The 21033-nt window shown below is 48.6% G+C and overlaps 1 protein-coding gene across 4 annotated transcripts in view; it reads left to right on the top strand.

Annotated features, from left to right (window-relative positions):
* The window catches only part of LOC129704139 (Kv channel-interacting protein 2-like), a 193617-nt gene that overhangs the window by 165241 nt on the left and 7343 nt on the right, over nt 1–21033 (top strand). For all 4 annotated transcript variants that reach the window (XM_055647053.1, XM_055647050.1, XM_055647049.1 and 1 more), the window contains exons 2-6: nt 12133–12257; nt 14382–14451; nt 16455–16525; nt 17540–17647; nt 20640–20744. In XM_055647053.1, the coding sequence (XP_055503028.1) occupies nt 12133–12257; nt 14382–14451; nt 16455–16525; nt 17540–17647; nt 20640–20744 (479 nt within the window). The remainder of the gene's footprint in view (nt 1–12132; nt 12258–14381; nt 14452–16454; nt 16526–17539; nt 17648–20639; nt 20745–21033) is intronic.

The following is a 21033-nucleotide window of genomic DNA, read 5'->3' on the forward strand; positions in this document are numbered from 1 at the left end:
CATCACTGACAGGTGGGACTAGCGTTGATGGGCTTCATGGTTGGCATGAATAAGTTGGGCTGAAGGGCCTGCTTCCGTGCCGTACAACGCTATGACTTTGTGTTGTGATACTAACACATTAACTCATGATATCAGGATCTGCAGTCTATTGGGCTTCTTCTGCTTTAACTTGCCAGGTGGGGGGGGGGGGGGGGGGGGGGGGGGGGGGGGGGGGGGGGGGGGGTATAATGAAAGAGCATTGTTATTCGCAGCCCTGACACCAGTAATTGATAAAGTCTCATGGCATCGGGTCAGATAGGGTGAAAGAAACTCTAGTATATATAACATAGTGCTGGAGCAACTCAGCGGGTCAGACCGCATCTGTGGAGGGAATGCACAGGCAACATTTTGGGTCAGGAATGATGGAGTGGGGGGAGGGGAGAATGCCAGAAATGGGAGTTGGGGGCAGTCTTGCTGGCCAAGCGATAGGATAGGAGTTTTCCTGTTGAGTTCTTCCAACACTGTTCTCGAGATGGCAGCATTACTGCGGTTCGATCTTGACCTCGGGTACTGTCGGTGCGTGGTGTTTGGCCGTTCTCCCTGTGACCGCGTGGATTTTCTCCGGGAGCTCCGGTTTCCTCACACATCCCAAAAGGCGTGCGGGTTTTTGTAGGTGATTTGGCCCTCTGTAAGCTGTCCCCTAGAGTGGAGGGAGTGGATGCGAAAGTGGGCTAACGTAGAACTAGCGTGTACGAGTGACAGACGGCCGGCGTGGGCTCGGCGGGCCGAAGGGACTGTTTCCGGGCTGTATCACTTACAATAGAATGCAACAAGTCAGAGTCGTCGCTGTGCCTCAGCAAACACTCAAAGCAAATGGGTACAAGCACCGCAAAATTGAACTGCATTTGAAAGCGCTCTATAAGCCTGGACAGCGAACACCTTTGCCAGAGTTCCCGTGACTGCATGCGACTGGGATGAGCTTAAGGAAATGTTTTGCATGAAATGCTGATATTGAAAAGTACTCGCTGTAAAGTGCCCAGTGTCCCCTGTGTCAGTCTGTGACCATCCCTCACCCCCCACCCCCGGCCAACAGTGAAGGTGAATAGATGAGACATTCAGGTGAGTCCATCCTTCTCTCCTCCCTTCTCCATACATGTTCAGTTTTCCCCACATTCTCTCTCGCTCCCCTTTCTCCCGCCCCTTGCTCACTCTATCCTTTATTTATCCGACCATCTGTGTCAATCATGCTGTATATTTCGCATCTACCATCTCTTGTTACATTTTCTATCTTATCCGCACTCTCTCCTGAACTTAAATGTGTCGCTGTTCCCCACTATCCCCGTGCCTTATGTCTCTGTTTGATCGCCGCTTCTCTCTTCCCTGCCTGCCCAGCAGGGCGGCACAGTGGCGCAGCAGGTAGAGCTGCTGCCCTCACAGCGCCAGAGACCCGGGTGCGATCCCGACCTCGGGTGCTGTCTGTGCATGCGCGGAGTTTGCACGAACTCCCTGTAAACGCGTCGGTTTCCTCCGGGTACTCCGGTTTCCTCCCACATCCCAAAGACGGCTGATGTCTGTGATGCATGACATGCGGTTAGGTTAATTGACCCTCTGTAAAATTTCCCCTCCTGTGTAGGAAAATGGGTGAGAAAGCGGGATAACACAGAACCAGTGTGAACGGGTGACCCATGGTCAGCGTAGTCTCGGTGGGCCGAAGGGCCTGTTTCCAGACTATCTCTAACTAAACTACATGTAAACTAAATTCCCAACAAAAGGCACAAAGTCCTGAAGTAACTCAGCGGCACAGGCAGCATCCCTAGAGAATATGGGTAGGTCACATTTCAGGTTGGGGCCTTTCTTCAGTAAACCAGCTTCTGCAGTTCCTTCTTTCCGTTAACTAAACTATCTCTGGCTTCTACCGCTCAGCAATGAACAAAGTGAAAAGTTAATGAACCTGCCATCCTAGGAAGAAGACAGAGAAGGGGCGGTGCAGGGGTACAGTAGCTGCCTCACAGCTCCAGAGACCTGGGTTCCATCCTGACCATGGGTGCTGCTTGTGTGGAGTTTGCATGTTCTCCCTGTGGGATTTCTCCGGGCGCTCCGGTTTTCGCCCACACTCCAAAGACGTACATGTTTGTAGGTTAATTGGCTTCAGTAAAATTATAAAATTATCCCTGGTGTGAGTGTTATTGGTGATCGTTGACCATCGTGGACTCAATGGGCCGAAGACTTTGTTTCCGCACTGGAGCTCTAAAGTCCAAAGTTTAAAGTGCAGGATAGAGCTAGTGTGAACGCATGATTGTTGGTTGGCATGGACTTGATGGGCCGAAGGGCCTGTTTCCACGCTGAACTAACCTGAATAGACACCTCACTATGTGTTGAAGACCAAGTGGAGATGAGGGGAACCTAACCAAATGTACATGGGCAGAGTGGCAGAGTAAAGTGGACTATCTTTAAGCCAGTTTTAAAATTACACATCCAATAAAATATTCACCCCAGTAGGAACTCGTGATCCACATTATGAAGTAGCTTAATTTCGTAGTTAATACTGGCAATTTAATCAGTAATCTCACTCGGCCAGTGAATTATAGTTGCAATCATGAAGTTGATGGAATAGGTAATTACCAACTCCTTTGGGCTACATCGGGCCACGTTTATGAAAAGCTGTCTCTTATCCCAGTAATACTTAATTATCCCATGTTCACCTCCCCAGACACAAGGCAAAGGATATAGGGAGAGATGCTTGTGTCTAGTCACTAAACAAGAGTGAGAGCATTGACTGATTGATACCTCCAAAGTCAATGTGGTTAGGGGCAACACTCTGGTGCAGCATTGAGTTGCTGCCTTACAGCACCAGAGACCCAGGTTCAATCCTGACTATGGGTGCTGTCTGTATGGAGTGTGGATGTTCACCGCGTGGGTTTTCTCCGGGCACTCCGGTCTACTCTCGCACTCCAAAGACGTGCAGGTTAGTAGAGTGAATGGCCTCAGTAAAATTGTAAATTGTCCCTAGTGTGAAGGATAGTGGTGGTACACGGGGTGAAGCGGACTTGGTGGGCCAAAGGGCCTGTTTCCGCACTGTATCTCTAAAGTCTAAAAGTCAATGATGTGAAGGACTGCAGATGATGGAATATTGAGCAAAACACAAAATGCTGGAGGAACTCAGCAGGTCAGGCAGCATCTGTGAGGGAATGGACAGGCGACGTTTCATGCCGGAACCCTCCTTCAGTCTGGTGGAGGATCTTGACCCGAAAAGTTGTCTGTCCATTCCTCCATGGATGCTGCCTGACCTGCTGAGTTCCTCAAGCATTTTGGCTTTTGCGTAGGATAATGTGCAGGAAGGTGAACAAAACCAATAGCCAAACCTCTCACACTGGTGGCCACAGTGGAATTTCTACCCCCTGAAAATTAACAAGGAACTGCAGATGCTGGTTTATACCAATGAAAGACACAAAGTGCTGGAGTAGCTCAGCGGGTCAGGCAGTATGTCTGGACAGGTGATACTTTTTCCCACGTACTGAGCTGAAAAGTCACCTATCCATGTTCTCCAGGGATGCTGCCTGACCCGCTGAGTTACTCCAGCACATTGTGTCTCCGTTAAATCCTTTGCACCCCTCTATCCACGAGTCCAATTCTGCCTCTTCATCCTTCCCAACCTTCTCTGAATCCCTGCTGATATCATAGAACAAAAAGCAGCACAGCACAGGAACAGGCCCTTCGGCCCACAATGTCTGTGCTGAACATGATGCCAAGACCAACTCTTATCTAACTGCAAATAATCCACATACCTCTACTCCCTGCATGTCCATGTGCCTATAAAAAAGTCTCTTAAATGCCACTATCATATCTGCCTCCACCACCACCCCTAGCAGCGCCTTCCAGGCACCCACCTGTGTAAAAAAAAGTCCCGCAAATCTCTTTAAAACCTTTCCCCTCTCACCTTAATGTGTGGTGGTCATAGAGTGATACAGTGTGGAAGTAGGTCCATGCTCCCAATTTGCCCGCAGCGACCAATATACCCCATCTACAATAGTCCCGCCTGCCCTCATTTGGCCCATATCCCTCGAAACCTATCTGATTCATGTACCTGTCCAATTGTTTCTTAAACATTGTGATAGTCGCTCTCTCAACTACCTCATCTGACAGTTTGTTCCATACACCCACCCCTCATTTGTGTGAAAAGGTTACCCCTCAGGTCCCTCAATCTTTTCTTCTTCAGCTTAGACTTATGACCTCTGGTTCTCGATTCCCCTACTCTGGGCAAGAGACTGTGCGTCTACCCGATCTATTCCGCTCATGATTTTGTACATCTCTATAACATCATGGGAGTAGGAATGAAGCTTGCTTTTTGATTGGCCTTGGGGAATGTGTGTTGTTGCGAGGATGGGCAGCCAATGAGTGTGGAGAGTGTGCGGGGGGGGGGGGGGGGGGGGGGGGGGAGGAGACTGACCCTGACCCTGACCCTAACCCCAACCCAAACTCCCGAGGCAACCTATCCAACCCAAGATGGCAGCCCCTTATGGGCCTGTCCCACTTAGGCGACTCTTTAGGCGACTGCCAGGGATTAGTTTTAATGGAATTCACCTACGACACCTATCGTCAACCTACAACAACCTACGACAACCTACGACAACCTACGACAACCTACGACAACCTACGACAACCTACAACAACCTACAACAACCTACGACAACCTACGACAACCTACGACAACCTACGACAACCTACGACAACCTACAACAACCTACAACAACCTACAACAACCTACAACAACCTACGACAACCTACGACAACCTACGACAACCTACCACAACCTACAACAACCTACGACAGCAACAATTGTCGCCACTGTCGCCAAAAAACTTTCAACGTGTTGAAAATTTTGCGACAGTCGCCTGTAGTCGCCCAAAATCTCGCCCAAGTGGGACAGGCCCATTAGATTAACTAAGGGTTGAAGCAAGTGCTCCTGATCCCTCCGTCTCTGCTGAACCAAAGTCCTTCTGTTTGTTTTTCCTTTCATCTCTCAGCTTCATGTTTGTTGTTGACTCAGACTTTCTCCCTGCATGACCACCAGCAGAGTACTTGCTTGGGTTCTGCATGATAGAGGAACAGACCAAAGAATAACGAGAAAGTTATCACAACTTGTCAGTGAAGTATTTTCTCAGCTGCATGCCTGCTTTGACTGCTTTGTTCCTTCAGCGCTCCCAATGAAAGTGTGTGTTCCTGCCAGTCTCTCAGGGTGCATCTTTGAGAGAGATTCTGATATCGATGCTCCAGTATCGGGCACTTGTGACCCAATATCTGGCCAGTGTCAAATATTTTTCTTTGCCCCATGTCCCTTCTCGCTCGCACCAGCTTGTCCCCTTTGCTGGCCCCACCCATCTCCTTCTGCAGGAGGGTGGTTAGACCTTCAGTTCCACTCCTTACCAGCAAGGGGTGCCAGTGAGCAACATCAACCATCAACTGGCACCATTCAGTGCCAGCATAGAGTCCAGATGCCACAAACCTAAATGAAAATTCCTTTCCCACCCCCACCCCCTGTTTTTGAAATGAGCAGGAAGTGACATGGGTACTATCCCTCCCAATAGTTTCAGCGACCCCGGTTATTTACACTGCCACCCGAAGAATGACAGCACAGTGGTGCAGCAGTAGAGTTGGCCCAGAGCCCCGGGTTCCATCCTGATTACAGGTGCTGTCTGTGCGGAGTTTTACGTTCTCCCTGTGATTGCGTGGGTTTTCTCCGGGTGCTCCAGTTTCCTCCAGCCCTCCAACAACATACAGGTTTGTAGGTTCGGTACCATTGGCTTCGGTACAATTGTAAATAGTCTGCAGTGTGTAGGATCATGCTGGCGCATGAGGAGATCGCTGGTCGGCAGCGGGCTCAGTATTTTCTGCGCTGTATCTCTAAAGTCTAAATGGCTTTGAGATTGTGTTATTGGACAGTTCTCCACCCCATCACCACATTCCCAAGCCCCCAGCCAGGCCTTGAACAGGGGAGGAGAGGGAATAATATGGGGAAAGAGTTATGGAGCCAAAAGTAGGCTGGCAGAAACACACTGAAGCCATGGAGAAAGGCAATGGGAGATTCATTCTTTGAAGACAAGTTGTGCTGGGTGTTGGGTTCAAGCGTCTGCTGGCTTTCAAATTCTCCGGGTGCTCCACACCTTATGACGGAGTGTGATGGAGCTTGCTTCACTTGCTTCACTTGCTTCAATGACGGTGGCATCTGCAGCGCTCAATGCCAGCCAGAACAATCCACTCATCAGTCATACAGTCATGCAGCACGGAAACAGGCCCTTCGGCCCAACTCATCCATGCCGACCAAGACGCCTCATCAGCGTTAGTTCCAAATGCCCATCTTTGTCGCATATCCCTCCAAACCGTTAATATCCATGTGCCTCTCCAAATGTCTTTAAAATGTTGCTATACTTCCTGCTTCAACTATCTGGCAGCTCGTTCCATCTACCCACCACTTTTGAGTGAAAATGTTTCCCCTCAGGTTCCTATTAAATCTTTCCCCTCTCACCTTGAACCTATGTCCTCTGGTTTTTGATTCCTCGACCCCGGGTAAAAGGCTCTGAGCATTCACCCTATTTATTGCTCTCGTGATTTTATACACTTCTATACGGTCACCACTCACCCTCTTGCACTCCAAAGAATAAAGTCCTGGCCTGTTCAACCTCTTCCTGTAGCCCAGGCACCCGTGTCTTGGCAACATCCACGTAAATCTTCTCTGCAGCCTTTCCAGCTTGATGACACCCATCTCACTCTAATCTCATCTAGAATTGTTGAGCACATGTCCACAGCACCTCGATCGATGGCCTTTGTTAAGACAAACATACATGTACGTTGCACCCCCACCCTCTAGGTTCCCAATGAAGATGAAAAGCAACTTGAAACTACTAGGGTAAGATAAACCTGTCCTATGATCGATCCGCTGTGTGTAATTTGCCACACCTGCCATTCAGTTAGCCAAGGTGGTTCACAGCCCACGTGTGGATTTTGCCAGTCCAGGGTAGCTCCCTTGAAGAGGAGGTTGTTCTCTCGTACTTGCATGTTCTCTCCAGAACAAGGAGTGGTGATTGGCAATACCACGGAGCTAACACTGGCATCAATGAAGCGAACATCCAGAAGATTTGCAAGTGGTGCAGCTTGTAGAGTTGCTGCCTCACAACGCCAGAGACCGGGGTTTGATCCCGACCTCGGGTGCTGTCTGTACAGAGTTTGTACGTTCGACCTGTGACCACATGGGTTTTCCTCCCACATTCAAAAACTTAATTTGGCTTCTGTAAATTATAAATTGTCCCTAGTGTGCAGGACAGAGTATGGAGATCGCTTTTCAGCACAGACTCAGTGGGCCGAAGGGCCAGTTTCAACGCTGTACCACAGGCAATGATGGTCCAGTTTTATACTGCCATCTTAGAGTCTGTCCTCACCTTCTCCATCATGGTCTGGTTTGGCTCAGCCACCAAGCACGACATCCGGAGGCTGCAGCGCATCGTTCGATCAGTTGTTGGCTGCAACCTTCCCCCCCCCCCCATCGACGAACTGTACACTGCAAGAGCCAGGAAGCGAGCGGGTAAGATCATCTCTGACCCCTCTCACCCTGGCCACAAACTCTGAATCACTTCCCTCTGGAAGGCAACTCCGGATTGTCAAAGCTGCCACAGCCAGACATAAAAACAGCTTTTTTCCCTCGAGCAGTAGCTGAGAGTCTGTAGCCTCCTTTTGCTCTGCTATTTTATTTCACTCTTTACATGTTTAAATTATATTGTTTTATTTTTAATTGTCCACCCTATATCGTGTTGTTACTTGCGAGCAAAGCACCGAGGCAAATTCCTTGCATGGATACATACTTGGCTAATAAAATTTATTCAATTCAATTCAATCTCTGAATGGCAAACCTAAGGTTTGATCCTGACCTCATTGTCCAAAGTTGGCACATTCCCCCTGTGACCGCATGGGTTTTCTCCGGGTTCTCCGGTTTCCTTCCACGTCCCAAAGGCTTGTTGGTTAATCGGCCCTCTGTAAATTGCCCCAAATGCATAGGGAGTGGATGAGAATGTGGGATCATGGAAATAACATGAACAGGTGATCGATGGTCGGCGTGGATTCAGTGGTAAATGCTGTATCTTTCAATCAATCGATTAGTCCCATTGCTAAATCCATCTAATATGCTTTACTCCGTTATAAATTCCCAGGATGTTTTAAAAGCCAGTGGACATATTACCCCCAAAAATCTGAGTTTTCTTTAAGAAGATTTCGAGTTTTCTTTTCTTATTTGGTTAATGGCCTTGTCATTTTTTTGATGATTTTCAGGCAACCAGCCAGGACATAGCACAAAAGCTTTAAAGCAACGCTTCCTGAAAATCTTGCCATGCTGTCGACCTAAACTGGTCCCTTCCCTCAGTGAACGCAAGTGAAACTTCTATCTCTGTAAAATGACCATAACCCAATTTTGTTTTTGTTTATCTCTCTCGCGGAACTTGCTCACTGTCCCGGACACGTTGTACGGGCCAGGGTGACCAGCAGTATTTGCGGACACATGGATCGGTAGATACTGGAGTGTGAGGAGTGTTTACCAGCGCTGGACCTGTACTCGCTGGAGTTTAAAAGGATGAAGAGGGGACCTGATTGAAACTTATTGAATAGTGAAAGGCCTGGCTAGAGTAGATGTGGAGAGGATGTTTTCACTACTGCTGGAGTCTAGGACCAGAGGGCACAGCCTCAGAATAAAAGGACTACCTTTGGAATGGGGATAAGGAGGGATGTCTTTAGTCAGAGGATGGTGAATCTGTGGAATTCATTGCCACAGACGGCTGTGGAGGCCAAGTCAATGGGTATTTTTAAGGCGGAGATTGACAAGTACATGATTAGTAAGGGTGTCAAAAGGTACAGGGAGAAGGCAGGAGAATGGGGTTGAGAAGGTAAGATAGATCAGCCATGATTGAGTGGTGGAGTAGACTTGGTGGACCGAATGGGACTTATGGAGTCACACAAATATTTCATTGTGGGACTGAGGAGAAGTGAAAGCTTGGTAGGTAGAGCGGGAAGCATCTGCAAGGATGGACACAAAGTGCTGGTGTAACTCAGCGGATCAGGCAGCATCTGTGGAGAACACGGATAGGTGACATTTTGGGTCGGGAAGCATCTTCAGACTGAAGAAGGGTCCCGACATGAAACGTTGCCTATCCACGTTCTCCAGAGTGTCAGTAGACATTACCTGTGACAGATAATTGGAAACCGCTTACAGATAATTGGAACCGCCTTTCATTTCATGTGTCCATTCTTGCTGACATCCTGTTGCCTGGGTTCCAAAGGAGGCAGTATCACCGGAGTGATATGGTGCACTCTGCATTATATGGACCCATAGCTGATGGCCACAGGCATCTAATCATAGAAGCTTAGGTCTCAATGGTTCAATTGTACTTTATGTCACGTGTGCATTGCACAGTGAAATTCTTTTTACATAGATCCCATTTTTACATTGGCTCCATTTACAAAAGTCCAAAGCCTGGTCTACGTGCTCGATGCATTGTGCTCGACACAGTGCCGCAGCGGGTAGTGCCGCTGCCTCACAGTGCCAGAGACCCCAGTTCGATACTGGCCCCGGGTGCCGTCTGCGTGCCGAGTCAGCACGTACTTCCCGTGACCGCGTGGGTCTCCTCCAGGTGCACCGGGTTTCTCCCACATCCCAAAGACGTGGGGGTTTGGAGATTAATTGGCCCCCTGTATATTAAACACTCTTCGTGTGCAGGAGTTATTGTGTGAATGGATGATCGATGGGGTCAGCATGGACCCGGTGGGCCAAAGGGCCTGTTTCCACACCGGGCTGGGTGGGGGGGGTGTTGGGGGGGTGGGATAGTAGCAATGACATTGGGAAAGATTAATGAAACATTTGCTGACAGGAAACAAACTTGTTTTTCTTTCTCTGTGGATATTTTGTGACCTAATTCCAGCATATTTTGTTCTACTTTCAGTTTTCCAGCATCACCAGTATTTTGTTTACCTGGACTGATTTTAGATGTTAGGTATTTGAGATGCAACAGCATTGTGCCTGCATAATTGGATCCTTGCGATAAAAAGAAAAACGTTGAAAATACTCAGCGGGTCGGGCAGCAGCTGGGACACTGTCCGATTCACCTCGACCCAATTGCGGACAATGGTCTTTGTCTCTGGGACTGATGCTCTACAATGCTGAGAACCATATTCTGCACTCCTTATCTTCCCCTTTGCTCTATCTATTGTACTGGAGTTTGACTTGATTGTACCTATGTATAGTATTTTCTGATCTGTTTGGACAGCACGCAAAACAAAGCTTTTCACTGCACAATGATAAACATGAAGCTATAATGGGTCCCCCAGGGTCACATGCACCTAAACCCTCTGATCTGAGACGTCTCTTAGAGTGCAGAGGTTGACAAGTTCTTGATTAGTAAAGGTGTCAAATGTTATGGGGAGAAGAAGGCAGGAGAATAGGGTTGACTCGATGGGCCGAACGGCCTAATTCTGCTCCTCCGTCTTGTGAACAATGAAATCCTTGCTTGCTGCGGCTTTAAGGCATTGTTAGACGCAACGAGAACAAACATGAGTTTTATGAGGCAATTTGTGAGTATGCTTACAGCGAGTCATTGTGCTCTGGAATGAACTGCTGGAAAAGGGGGTGGAGGAAGATTCAATGGGAACCTTCGGAGTGGAATTGTTTGGGAGAGATGTATGGGTCTCTGGAACACAACAGGAGTAGTGACTAATTCAATAGCTCCTTTAAACAGCAGGCTTCATGAGCAAAAGCTAAATGCCAAAAGTGGATGGCAGGGTGGCGTAGCGGTAATGCTGGTGCCTTATAACGCCAGACACCCGGGTTTGATCCTGATTACGGGTGCTGTCTGTACGAAGTTTGTACGTTCTCCCTGTGACCACGTGGGTTTTCTCCGGGAGCTCTGGTTTCCCCCCCATTCCAAAGGCGTGCAGGCATGTAGGTTAATTGGCTTCGATAAAAATGGTAAATTGTCCCTAGTGTGTGCAGGATAGTGCTAGTGTAAGGGGCGATCGCTGGCCGGCCCAGACCCACAAGGCCAGTTTCCGCCCTGTATCTCAAGTCTAAAGGATAGTGTTTGCAGCAAATGAGTGTGCTGATGGGGTGGGGAGTGGTGCCAGTCAGCCTAGAGAGACCCAGTGGTAGAGCTGTTGCCTAACAGCGCCAGAGAGCCGTGTTCGATCCTGACCTCTGGTGCTCTCTCTCTGTGCGTGGAGTGTGCATATTCTCCCCGTGACCGCGTGGGTGCTCCGTTTCTTCCCACGTCCCAAAGCGTGCGGTTTTGTAGGGTGATTGGCCCTCCGTAAATGTGGGATGACGTAGAACTGGTGCGGAGGGGTGATTGACAGTCGGCGTGGCAACGGTGGGCCGACGGGCCTGTTTATGTGGTGTGTTTGTCGATCAATCAAAATCTAACTCCCTGAAAAATGACATCACTTTTGTATTGATTATTTATTGGTCATTAATTTTGTACAATGATATGCTTGTGGGATGGGAGGACTGTTGTGGTTGTGTGGGTGCATTGGGTCATAATGGTGAATATCCCTTCCTTTCTTTGTCCTTCCTTCCTTCCTTCCTTCCTTCCTTCCTTCCTTCCTTCCTTCCTTCCTTCCTTCCTTCCTTCCTTCCTTCCTTCCTTCCTTCCTTCCTTCCTTCCTTCCTTCCTTCCTTCCTTCCTTCCTTCCTTCCTTCCTTCCTTCCTTCCTTCCTTCCTCCCTCCCTCCCTCCCTCCCTCCCCCCCTCCCCCCCTCCCTCCCTCCCTCCCTCCCTCCCTCCATCTCTCCCTCTCTCTCTCTCCCTCTTTCTCTTTCCTCCATTTCCCTTGCTCCCTCTCTCCCTCCCTCCCTTCATTCATCCCTTCCTTCCTCCCTCTCCTTCCTTCCTTCCTTCCTTCTCTTCTCCCCCCCATTTTTTTCCTTTCGCTACCCACCCCCTCCCAAAATCCTCCCCCTCTCAACCCCCCCCCCCCCCCCCCCCCCCCCCCGTCCACACACTTCGCCAGTGGATGCGGTGGGTGCACCCCCTAACTCTACCCACTTCGCCAGTGGACGCGGTGGGCACTCAATGGTGGACGCCCCCGCCCCCTAACTCTACCCCCTTTGCCTCCCTCCTCCCGGCAGACAGCATCGAGGATGACTTTGAACCGTCCACCGTGTGCCACCGGCCAGAAGGACTGGAGCAACTCCAAGGCCAAACCAAGTTCACCAAGAAGGAGCTCCAAGTCCTCTACCGAGGTTTCAAATCCGTGAGTAGCCAGCCGGACGTGCGAGCAGAGGAGAGTCACGAGCGTTTAGTTGTCAATGAGGTTCCCACTTGCTGCAGCAAAACAGGCCTGAAAACACAGTAGACTTTAGAGATACAGCTTGGAAACAGGCACTTCGGCCCACCGAGTCTGCGATGGCCAGCGATCACCCCGTATCCTACACACTAGGGACAATTTACTATTTTTACTAAAGTCAATTAACCTACAAACCTGCAGGTCTTAAAAGTGTGGGATGAAAGTGGAGCACCCGGAGAAAACGGCGCGGTCACAGGGAGAACGTGCAAACACCACAGGGACGGCACCTGTAGCCAGGATCAAACCCAGGTCTCTAGTGTTGAGAGGCAGCAACTCTACTGCACCACTGAGCCAGAGGAGCCACCACTAGCTCTGCCTGTGGGATGTTGCTCTCTGTGGCATCTTGTTTTGTATCCCAGTGGGGATGTTGTATTACCCAATTAATACTCAATGCTGGAGTACAGGTACATAGTTCCTGTCAAAGCGGCATCACAGGTAGACGGCCTGGTCATGAAGATCTTCAGCACATTGGTCTTCATCAGACATGTTCTCTGTTGTACAAGACATTGGTGAGGATGTATTTAGAGTATTGTGTCCACTTCTGGTCACCATGTTGCAGGAAAGATGTTGTTAAGCTGGAAAGAGTGCAGAGAACATTTACAAAGATGTTGTCAGAACCCCAAGGTCCTGAGCTGTAGGGAGAGGTTGGGCAAGCTAGGACTCTATTCCTTGGCGCGCAGGAGGGTGAGGGATGATCATATAGAGGTGTTTAAGAAGGAACTGCAGATGCTGGAAAATCGAAGGTACACAAAAATGCTGGAGAAACTAAGCGGGTGCAGCAGCATCTATGGAGTGAAGGAAATAGGCAACGTTTCGGGCCGAAACTCTTTAGAGGTGTATGAAACCATGATGGGAATAAATTGTGTAAACGCACAGAGTATCTTGCCCAGAGTAGGGGATTCGAGAACCAGAGGACATTGGTTTAAGGTGAGGAGGGGAAGATATAATAGGAACTTGAGGGGCAATAGTTTTACACAGAGGGTGGTGACAATATGGAACGAGCTGCTAGAGGAGGCAGATGAGGCAGGTACTATCACAACGTTTAAAAAACATTTAGACAGGTACATGGATAGAGTAAGTTTAGAGGGATATGGGGCAAACACAGGCAGGTGGGACCAGTGTAGATGGGGAACGTTGGTCGGCGTGGGAAAGTTAGGCTGAAGGGCCTGTTTCCAGGCAGTATTACTCTATGGCTTTGAAAATGCTCTACTCCATCTATAGATGTGTTGCACTATTCTCTAAATAATGAGAACACGCTGTAGCAATCAATGAGTACAGGGCATGCTATCTTAATGAATAACGCTTCTAGTGAGGCAAAGACCTGTCAGAAAGCTTTATTAACAAAGGGTGGGAAAAAACTGGATATAAAAACTGTGATGGGAACTGTGGTTCCACTATGCAAGACCTAATTCCAAAGTTGAGATACAGACCCAGGGACACAATTACTTAGTTTAGTAACTTTTATTGATTATAAAATACTTTAGTTGAGAAAGAATGGTCAGAGTCACACAGCATGGAAACAGGCCCTCCTGCCCAACGCATCCATCCTGACTAAAATGCCCCATCTAAGCTGGTCCGTTCAGTTTAGTTTAAACAGGCCCTTCGGCCCACCAAGTCCACGCCGACCATCGATCACTCCGTACACTAACACTATCTGACATACTAGGGACAATTCGATTGATCTTGGGAGCTGTTTGTAGGGAGTTTGTGCGTTCTCCTTTTGAGGGGGGTTTCCGGGTGCTCCGGTTTTCTCCCACATCCCAAAGACGTGCAGGTTTGTAAGTTACTTGGCTGTGGTATATTGCTCCTAGTGTGTAGGATGCAAAACTGGGATAACATGGAACTAGGGTAATTGTCCCAAGTGTGTAGGATAAAACTGGTGTACAGGGTGATCGCTGGTCGGCGTGGACTCAGTGGGCCAAAGGGCTGGCTTCCACGCTGTATCTCTAATCTAAACTAAACTAATCAGAACGGTGAATGTGGACGGCTCAGATATCGAACGTAATGATTATATTTCCTTCTTGTTCCCAGGAGTGTCCCAGTGGTGTGGTCAATGAAGAGACGTTTAAACAAATCTACTCTCAGTTCTTCCCCCAAGGAGGTAAGTGGGAATGTGACTGGCATCAGGGGTTACAGTGGTGGACCACTACTCCACCTACCAGCCAGGGGCATGTTCATAAGTTCATAAGTGATAGGAGTAGAATTAGGCCATTCGGGCCATCAAGTCTGTTCCGCCATTCAATCGTGGCTGCTATCTCTCCCTCTTGACCCCATTCTCCTGCCTTCTCCCCACTACCCCTAACACCTGTACTGACCAAGAATCTATCTATCTCTGCCTTAAAAATATCCATTGACTTGGCCTCCACAGCCTTCTATGCTCAAGGTCCAGAACATGTAAGGGCAGAACTCTTCATTTGTAACAATTATCTAACCAATACCACCACCATGGAGTCATGCAACATAGAAACAGGCCCTTCAACATCATTCGCCCACACCGACCAACATGCCCCATCTACACTAGTCCCACCTAGTTTGGCCCAAATCTCTCTCTCAACCTTTCCCACACATGTACCTGTCCAAATGTCATTGTCATGACTATACAGTGTGGAAAAAAGCCATTCTGCCCAACTTGCCCATGCCGTCCAACATACCCCATTTATATTAGTCCTACCTGCCGCATTTGGCCCATATACACTACCTCTGAAGCTATCCATGTACCCTTCCAAATGTTGTTATAGAACCTGCCCCAACTACTCCCTCTGGCAGCTCGTTCCACATACCCACTACCCTCTTTGTGAAAGAGTTGCCCCTTGGGTTTTTATTAGATCTTTATAGAATTTTTAAATTTCTATATGGAGAAGTTGAGCCGGTAGTATCTTAATCCTTGGAGCATATGCGGATGGGAGGTGATCTTATAGAGGTGTACAAAATCATGAGGGGAATAGATAGGTGAATGCAAAGAAACGTTTACCCAGGGTAGGGAAATCATGAAATAAAGGACATAGGGTTAAGGTGAAGGGGGAAAGATTTAATAGGAACCTGAGAGGCTACTTTTCCTACACAGAGGGTGGTGGGTGTATGGAGTGACTTGCCAGAGGCAGGTACGAGAGCATTGTTCCAGAAACATTTGGACAGGTGCATGGACAGGATGGGTTTAGAGGGATATGGGTCAAACGCAGGCAGGTGGGACTAGTGTAGATGGGACATGTTGGTAGGTGTGGGCAAGTTGGGTGGAGGGCCTGTATCCACGCTGTATGACTAAAAATTAAATTAATGTGGTTGGTCTAGTTAATGTTTTGGTTCAATGGAACTTTGTTAACGAGCTTCACTGTGTATTTAAACCTGTAGATTAATGAAGGGTGACATTACAATGATAATCACACTGATTATTGTGGGAAAGTGGTTATAGTCTCCTGAAGTAATGGGCATTGCTTGGCAGGTGTGTGAACACTGAGCATATATTAGTACTACTCTAATCATGCTAAAACATCTAACCTGTGCTGATAGTGTGGAGAGAGCTTCAATAGACAATAGACAATAGGTGCAGGAAAAAGCCATTCGGCCCTTCGAGCCAGCACCGCCATTCACTGTGATCATGGCTGATCATCCACATTCAGTACTCCGTTCCTGTCTTCTCACCATATCCCCTGACTCCGCTATCTTTAAGAGCCCTATCCAACTCTCTCTTGAAAGCATCCAGAGAATTGGCCCCCACTGCCTTCTGAGGCAGAGAATTCCACAGATCCACAACTCTTTGGGTGAAAATGTTTTTCCTCACCTCCATTCTAAATAGACTACCCCTTATTCTTAAACTGTGGCCCCTGGTTCTGGACTGCCCTGACATCGGGAACATGTTTCCTGCCTCTAGCGTTATCTGTTTCAATAAGATCCCCTCTCATCCATCTGAATTCCAGAGTATCCAAGTCCAGCCACTCCATTCTATCAACACCTTCACTCTGTATCTAGCCTGTGCTGTCGCTGCCCTGGGAGTGTGTGACGGGACAGTGTAGAGGGTGCTTTGGTTCATTTTGTGTATTGGATGTGTGGAATAATGAAGCAGGTCTCGCTGTTTCCTGTCTGAAGTTGATGTGTTTTCCATTGTAGATTCCAGCATGTACGCACACTTCCTATTCAATGCTTTTGATACAGACCATAATGGCTCAGTTAGCTTTGAGGTAAGTGAATTCTTCTGGGATTGCAGGGCTGGAGATTGGGAGGGGAGTGGGAGGGGCGAATTTCCTGGGATTTGCTGGGATTTCCTCCTGATCTTGTCCAAATGGCTCTTCAAACAAGGATGATAAAAATCTGCCAGAGAGAAATATGTGACACAGGGGTGGTAGTACCAGGATGAAGAGATGGCCTGACCAACCATTTGTGAGGTTAAAAGCTGGCGGGATAGGTCTGAATGGATTGGTTGCTAATGGGCTGAACGGCCTCCTTCAATACCTGGAAGTCCCAGAATTATTTCATGGTGATTGTGGTACTGTCTAATGTAAAGACAGTGCCTTGGGATTCCTCTTGTTGTGATTGAGATTTAGAAACATGGAAAATAGGTGCAGGAGTAGACCATTCGGCCCTTCGAGCCAGCACCGCCATTCAATATGATCATGGCTGATCAACCAAAATCAGTACCCCATTCCTGCTTTCTCCCCATATCTTTTGATTCCGTTAGCCCCAAGAGCTAAATCTAAGACTTTGGGCTTTAGAGATACAGCGTGGAAACAGCGTGCCCACCGAGTCCGCACCGAACAGCAATCACCCCATACACTAGCATTATTATACACACTAGAGACAATTTACAATTAACCAAAGCCAATTAATTAATGTATAAAACTGTACGTCTTTGGGATGTGGGAGGAAACCGGAGCACCCGGAGGAACCCCACGTAGTCCCTGGGAGAATGGATATAACAGGAATGATGAATTGGGAAACATTGTCAGACAGAATAACATGATTTCAATCAGAAACTAGAGACCCACTTAAAATGTTATTTTGGAATTGACAAACAGAGAAAAGGCTGTCTTGGATTTAAATAGTACAGGGGGGGACTGTTTCCATGTAACCTCCCCGCACCAAACAGACACCATTGTCTCTTAAGAACATAGCTGCTATTTTAGCCACTGAATAGACTCTCACTGATGGCTCACTAGCTCCATTCCACTCGCTTCACCTCTCTTTTTCTGCCCCAGAATTTTGTAACAGGTTTGTCAGTGATTCTTCGCGGTTCCATGGATGACAAATTGAACTGGGCATTCAATCTGTACGACTTAAATAAAGACGGCTGCATCACCAGAGAGGTAATGGATGGGGCAGGGTGGAGGGGGAGAATCAATGTTGGGCATTTTACACGAGTGAGAGAGGGAGTGGGAGGGGTGAGCGTGAAAGAGAGGGGAAATATGAGAGAGAGAGGGGAGAGAGAGAGAGAGAGGGGGGAGAGCATGAAGGGGAGAGTGTTACAGAATGGAAGTGAGAGAGAGAGAGAGGGAGTGAGAGGATGAAGGAGAGGGAGAGTGTGAGAGGGAAGGCATGTGTGAGGGGAGAGAGGAAGGGAGAGCATGTGAGAGAGAAAGTGTGTTAAAGAGAAGGGAAATGTGAGAGATACACAGAGAAGAGAGAGAGAGGGGGGAGGAGAGAGAGAGAGAGAGGGGGGGAGAGAGAGGAGAGAGAGAGAGAGAGTGAGAGAGAGAGGGGGAGAGAGAGAGAGAGGGGGAGAGACATGAGAGAGAGAAGGGGAGGAGAGAGAGGAGAGAGAGAGAGAGAGGGGGAGAATGAGAGAGGGGGAGAGAGAGGGAGAGAGGGGGAGAGGGGGAGAGTGAGAGAGAGAGGGAGAGAGGAGAGAGGGAGAGAGAGAGGGAGAGGAGAGAGAGAGGGGGAGAGAGAGAGAGGGGGGAGAGAGAGAGAGGGGAGAGAGAGAGAGAGGGGGAGAGTGGGAGAGAGGGGGGAGAGTGAGAGAGAGAGGGGGGGAGAGAGAGAGAGGGGGGGAGAGTGAGAGAGAGAGGGGAGAGGGGGAGGAGAGAGAGGGGGGGAGAGAGAGAGAGAGGAGAGAAGGAGAGAGAGAGAGAGAGAGAGAGAGGGGGTGAGAGAGAGAGAGGGGGAGAGTGAGAGAGAGGGGGAGAGTGAGAGAGAGGGAGAGAGATCAGAGAGGAGGGAGAGTGAGAGAGAGAGGGGGAGTGAGGGAGAGAGGGGGAGAGGAGAGAGAGAGGGGGAGAGTGAGAGAGAGAGGGGAGAGAGTGAGAGATGAGGGGGGAGAGTGAGAGAGAGGGGGAGAGGAGAGAGTGGGGACGAGGGAGAGAGAGGGAGAGAGGGGGGGAGAGGAGAGAGAGAGAGAGTGGGAGAGAGAGAGAGAGAGGGGGAGAGAGAGAGAGGGAGAGAGAGAGGGGGGGGGAGAGAGTGAGGGGGAGAGAGGGGGGGAGGGTGAGAGGGGAGAGGGAGAGAGTGAGGGCGAGAGTGAGACAGAGGGCGAGAGTGAGAGAGAGGGGGAGAGTGAGAGAAGGGGGGAGGAGGAGAGTGTGTGAGAGGGGGAGGATGAGGAGAGTGAAGCAGAGAGTGTGAGAGAGAGGGGAGGTGTGAGAGATAAAATCTTGTCCCTCTATCACTTAAACCTCCGTCCTCTGGTTCTTGATTCCCCTACTCTGAGTAAAAGACTGTGCATCCACCCTCCCTATCTATAACCCTCATGATTTTGTAGACCTCTGTAAGATCAACCCATAATGAGTCGAGTCGTACACACGTCAACATACAACACATATTTATTAAAGGCCACTTACAGCATTGGTCTGCAGGACATTACAGTAACGAGCAGCTACTCCGACTGAATTACATAAGCAAGATCTAGCTAATATAGATCGCATATTAGGCAGAGCAACTACTAACAAGAACTACATTTGGTTAGTAGGAAATAACCATTCAACACATCCATCATCCTCCTGCGCTCCAAGGAATAAATACCCAGCCTGCCCAACCTCGCTCCGTGTAGCTCAGCCCCTCAAGTCCTGGTATCATCCTTGTAAATCTTCTCTCCGCTCTTTCCAGCTTAAAATGTTTTCCAGCTTTCCAGCCCTTATGATTGCATTGGTATTAGTTTGTTGTATCATGTGTACCAGGACACAGTAAAACACTTTGTTTTGTGTGCTATCCTGGCAAATCGTACATACACGAGTACATTAGATAGTGCAAAAGAGAAAATAGACTTATTGCAGAATATCGCGTTACAGCTACAGAGAAAGTGCAGATAGAAAAAAGGGCAAAGGCTGCAAGAAGATAGTTTGGGGGATTATGAATTCATCTTTCATGCTTGGGATATACATTCACGAGGCTTATAACAGCGCTAAAGAAGCTATTCTGAAATCTGGAGGAAGGTTCTTTCAGGATTTAGTACTTTCTGCTCAGATGGAGATGGGAGAAGAGGGAATGACCGGGGTGTGTGTGTGTGTGTGTGTGTGGTCCTTGATTATGTTGGCTGCTTTCCCGAGGGATCATGAAGTGTAGATGGAGTCGATGGGGGGAGGGTCAGGTTGATTTATGTGATGGACTGAACTACATCCACTACTTGCAACTTCGTGCGATCTTGGGCAGAGCTGCAGCCAAATTCAAACGGTGATATATCTAGATAGACACAGAGCGCTGGAGTAACACAGCAGGTCAGGCAGCACCTCTGGAGAAAAGGAATAGCTGGCGATTCGGGTCGGAAGCCTTCTTCAGACTGAAAGTAAGGAGGGGTGAGTGAGGGGAAGAAGTAAACTGGAGGCCAGAAAAGCCCAGGACAAAGCAGGGCCCGCAACTGATGTCCCATTGTTGGCTGGGGAAGGCATGGCAGCAAGAGGGAGACAAGGATGCAAACAGTGGAATTGATAGAACGACAAGGATAGGGGGAACAAGGATGGATGAGAGAGGGGAGGGGAGGGAATGCAGGATTGACTAGAAATTAGAGAAATCAAACTATTTTTAATCTGACTTTAACTTGCACTAAAGGTTGTTCCCTTTATCCTGTATCTGTTTACCGTGGGCGGCTGGATTGTAATCATGTGTAGTCTTTCCGCTGACTGGATAGCACGCAACAAAAAAGCGTTTCACTGTACATCGGTACACGTGACAAAAAACTAAACTCAGCAACTAATTAAATCAAACAGCTAGGTTGGATATTTTCTAAGGTGCGTCGGTAGGAGTTGGGAACAGTCAGTCTAGCACTCGCTCCAAGCGTGAGCAACATGTGCATGAGATGTTGATGTGAGGTGACTTGGGATTTACTACATCTGACCAAGGTCTTCTGGTCTGATTTACTTTTTCAAGGAAATGTTAGACATTATGAAATCCATTTACGATATGATGGGGAAGTATACCTACCCGTCAGTGAGGGAGGAATCACCACAGGAGCACGTGGAAACATTCTTCCAGGTGAGTGTCACCGGCTGAGGTCAACCCATGTCCAGTGGGACAGTGTAGCGGGAGCTTCACTCTGTATCTAACCCGTGATGTTCCTGCACAGGGAGTGTGTGGTGGGACAGCGTAGAGGGATCTCCACTCTGTATCTAACTTGGGCTGTCCCTGCCCTGGGGGTGTGTGGTGGGACAGTTGTTCTGCTCATTAACTCAGCTTTCCTGAACAAGGAATCGTTAATTAATAAACGCCACTTCTGTACTGCCTTATTACCTATGTGGTTATTTCAAAACTTGCACAGTGAATA

The sequence above is a fragment of the Leucoraja erinacea genome, chromosome 15 (assembly GCF_028641065.1).
Source record: "Leucoraja erinacea ecotype New England chromosome 15, Leri_hhj_1, whole genome shotgun sequence".
NCBI lineage: Eukaryota > Metazoa > Chordata > Chondrichthyes > Rajiformes > Rajidae > Leucoraja > Leucoraja erinaceus.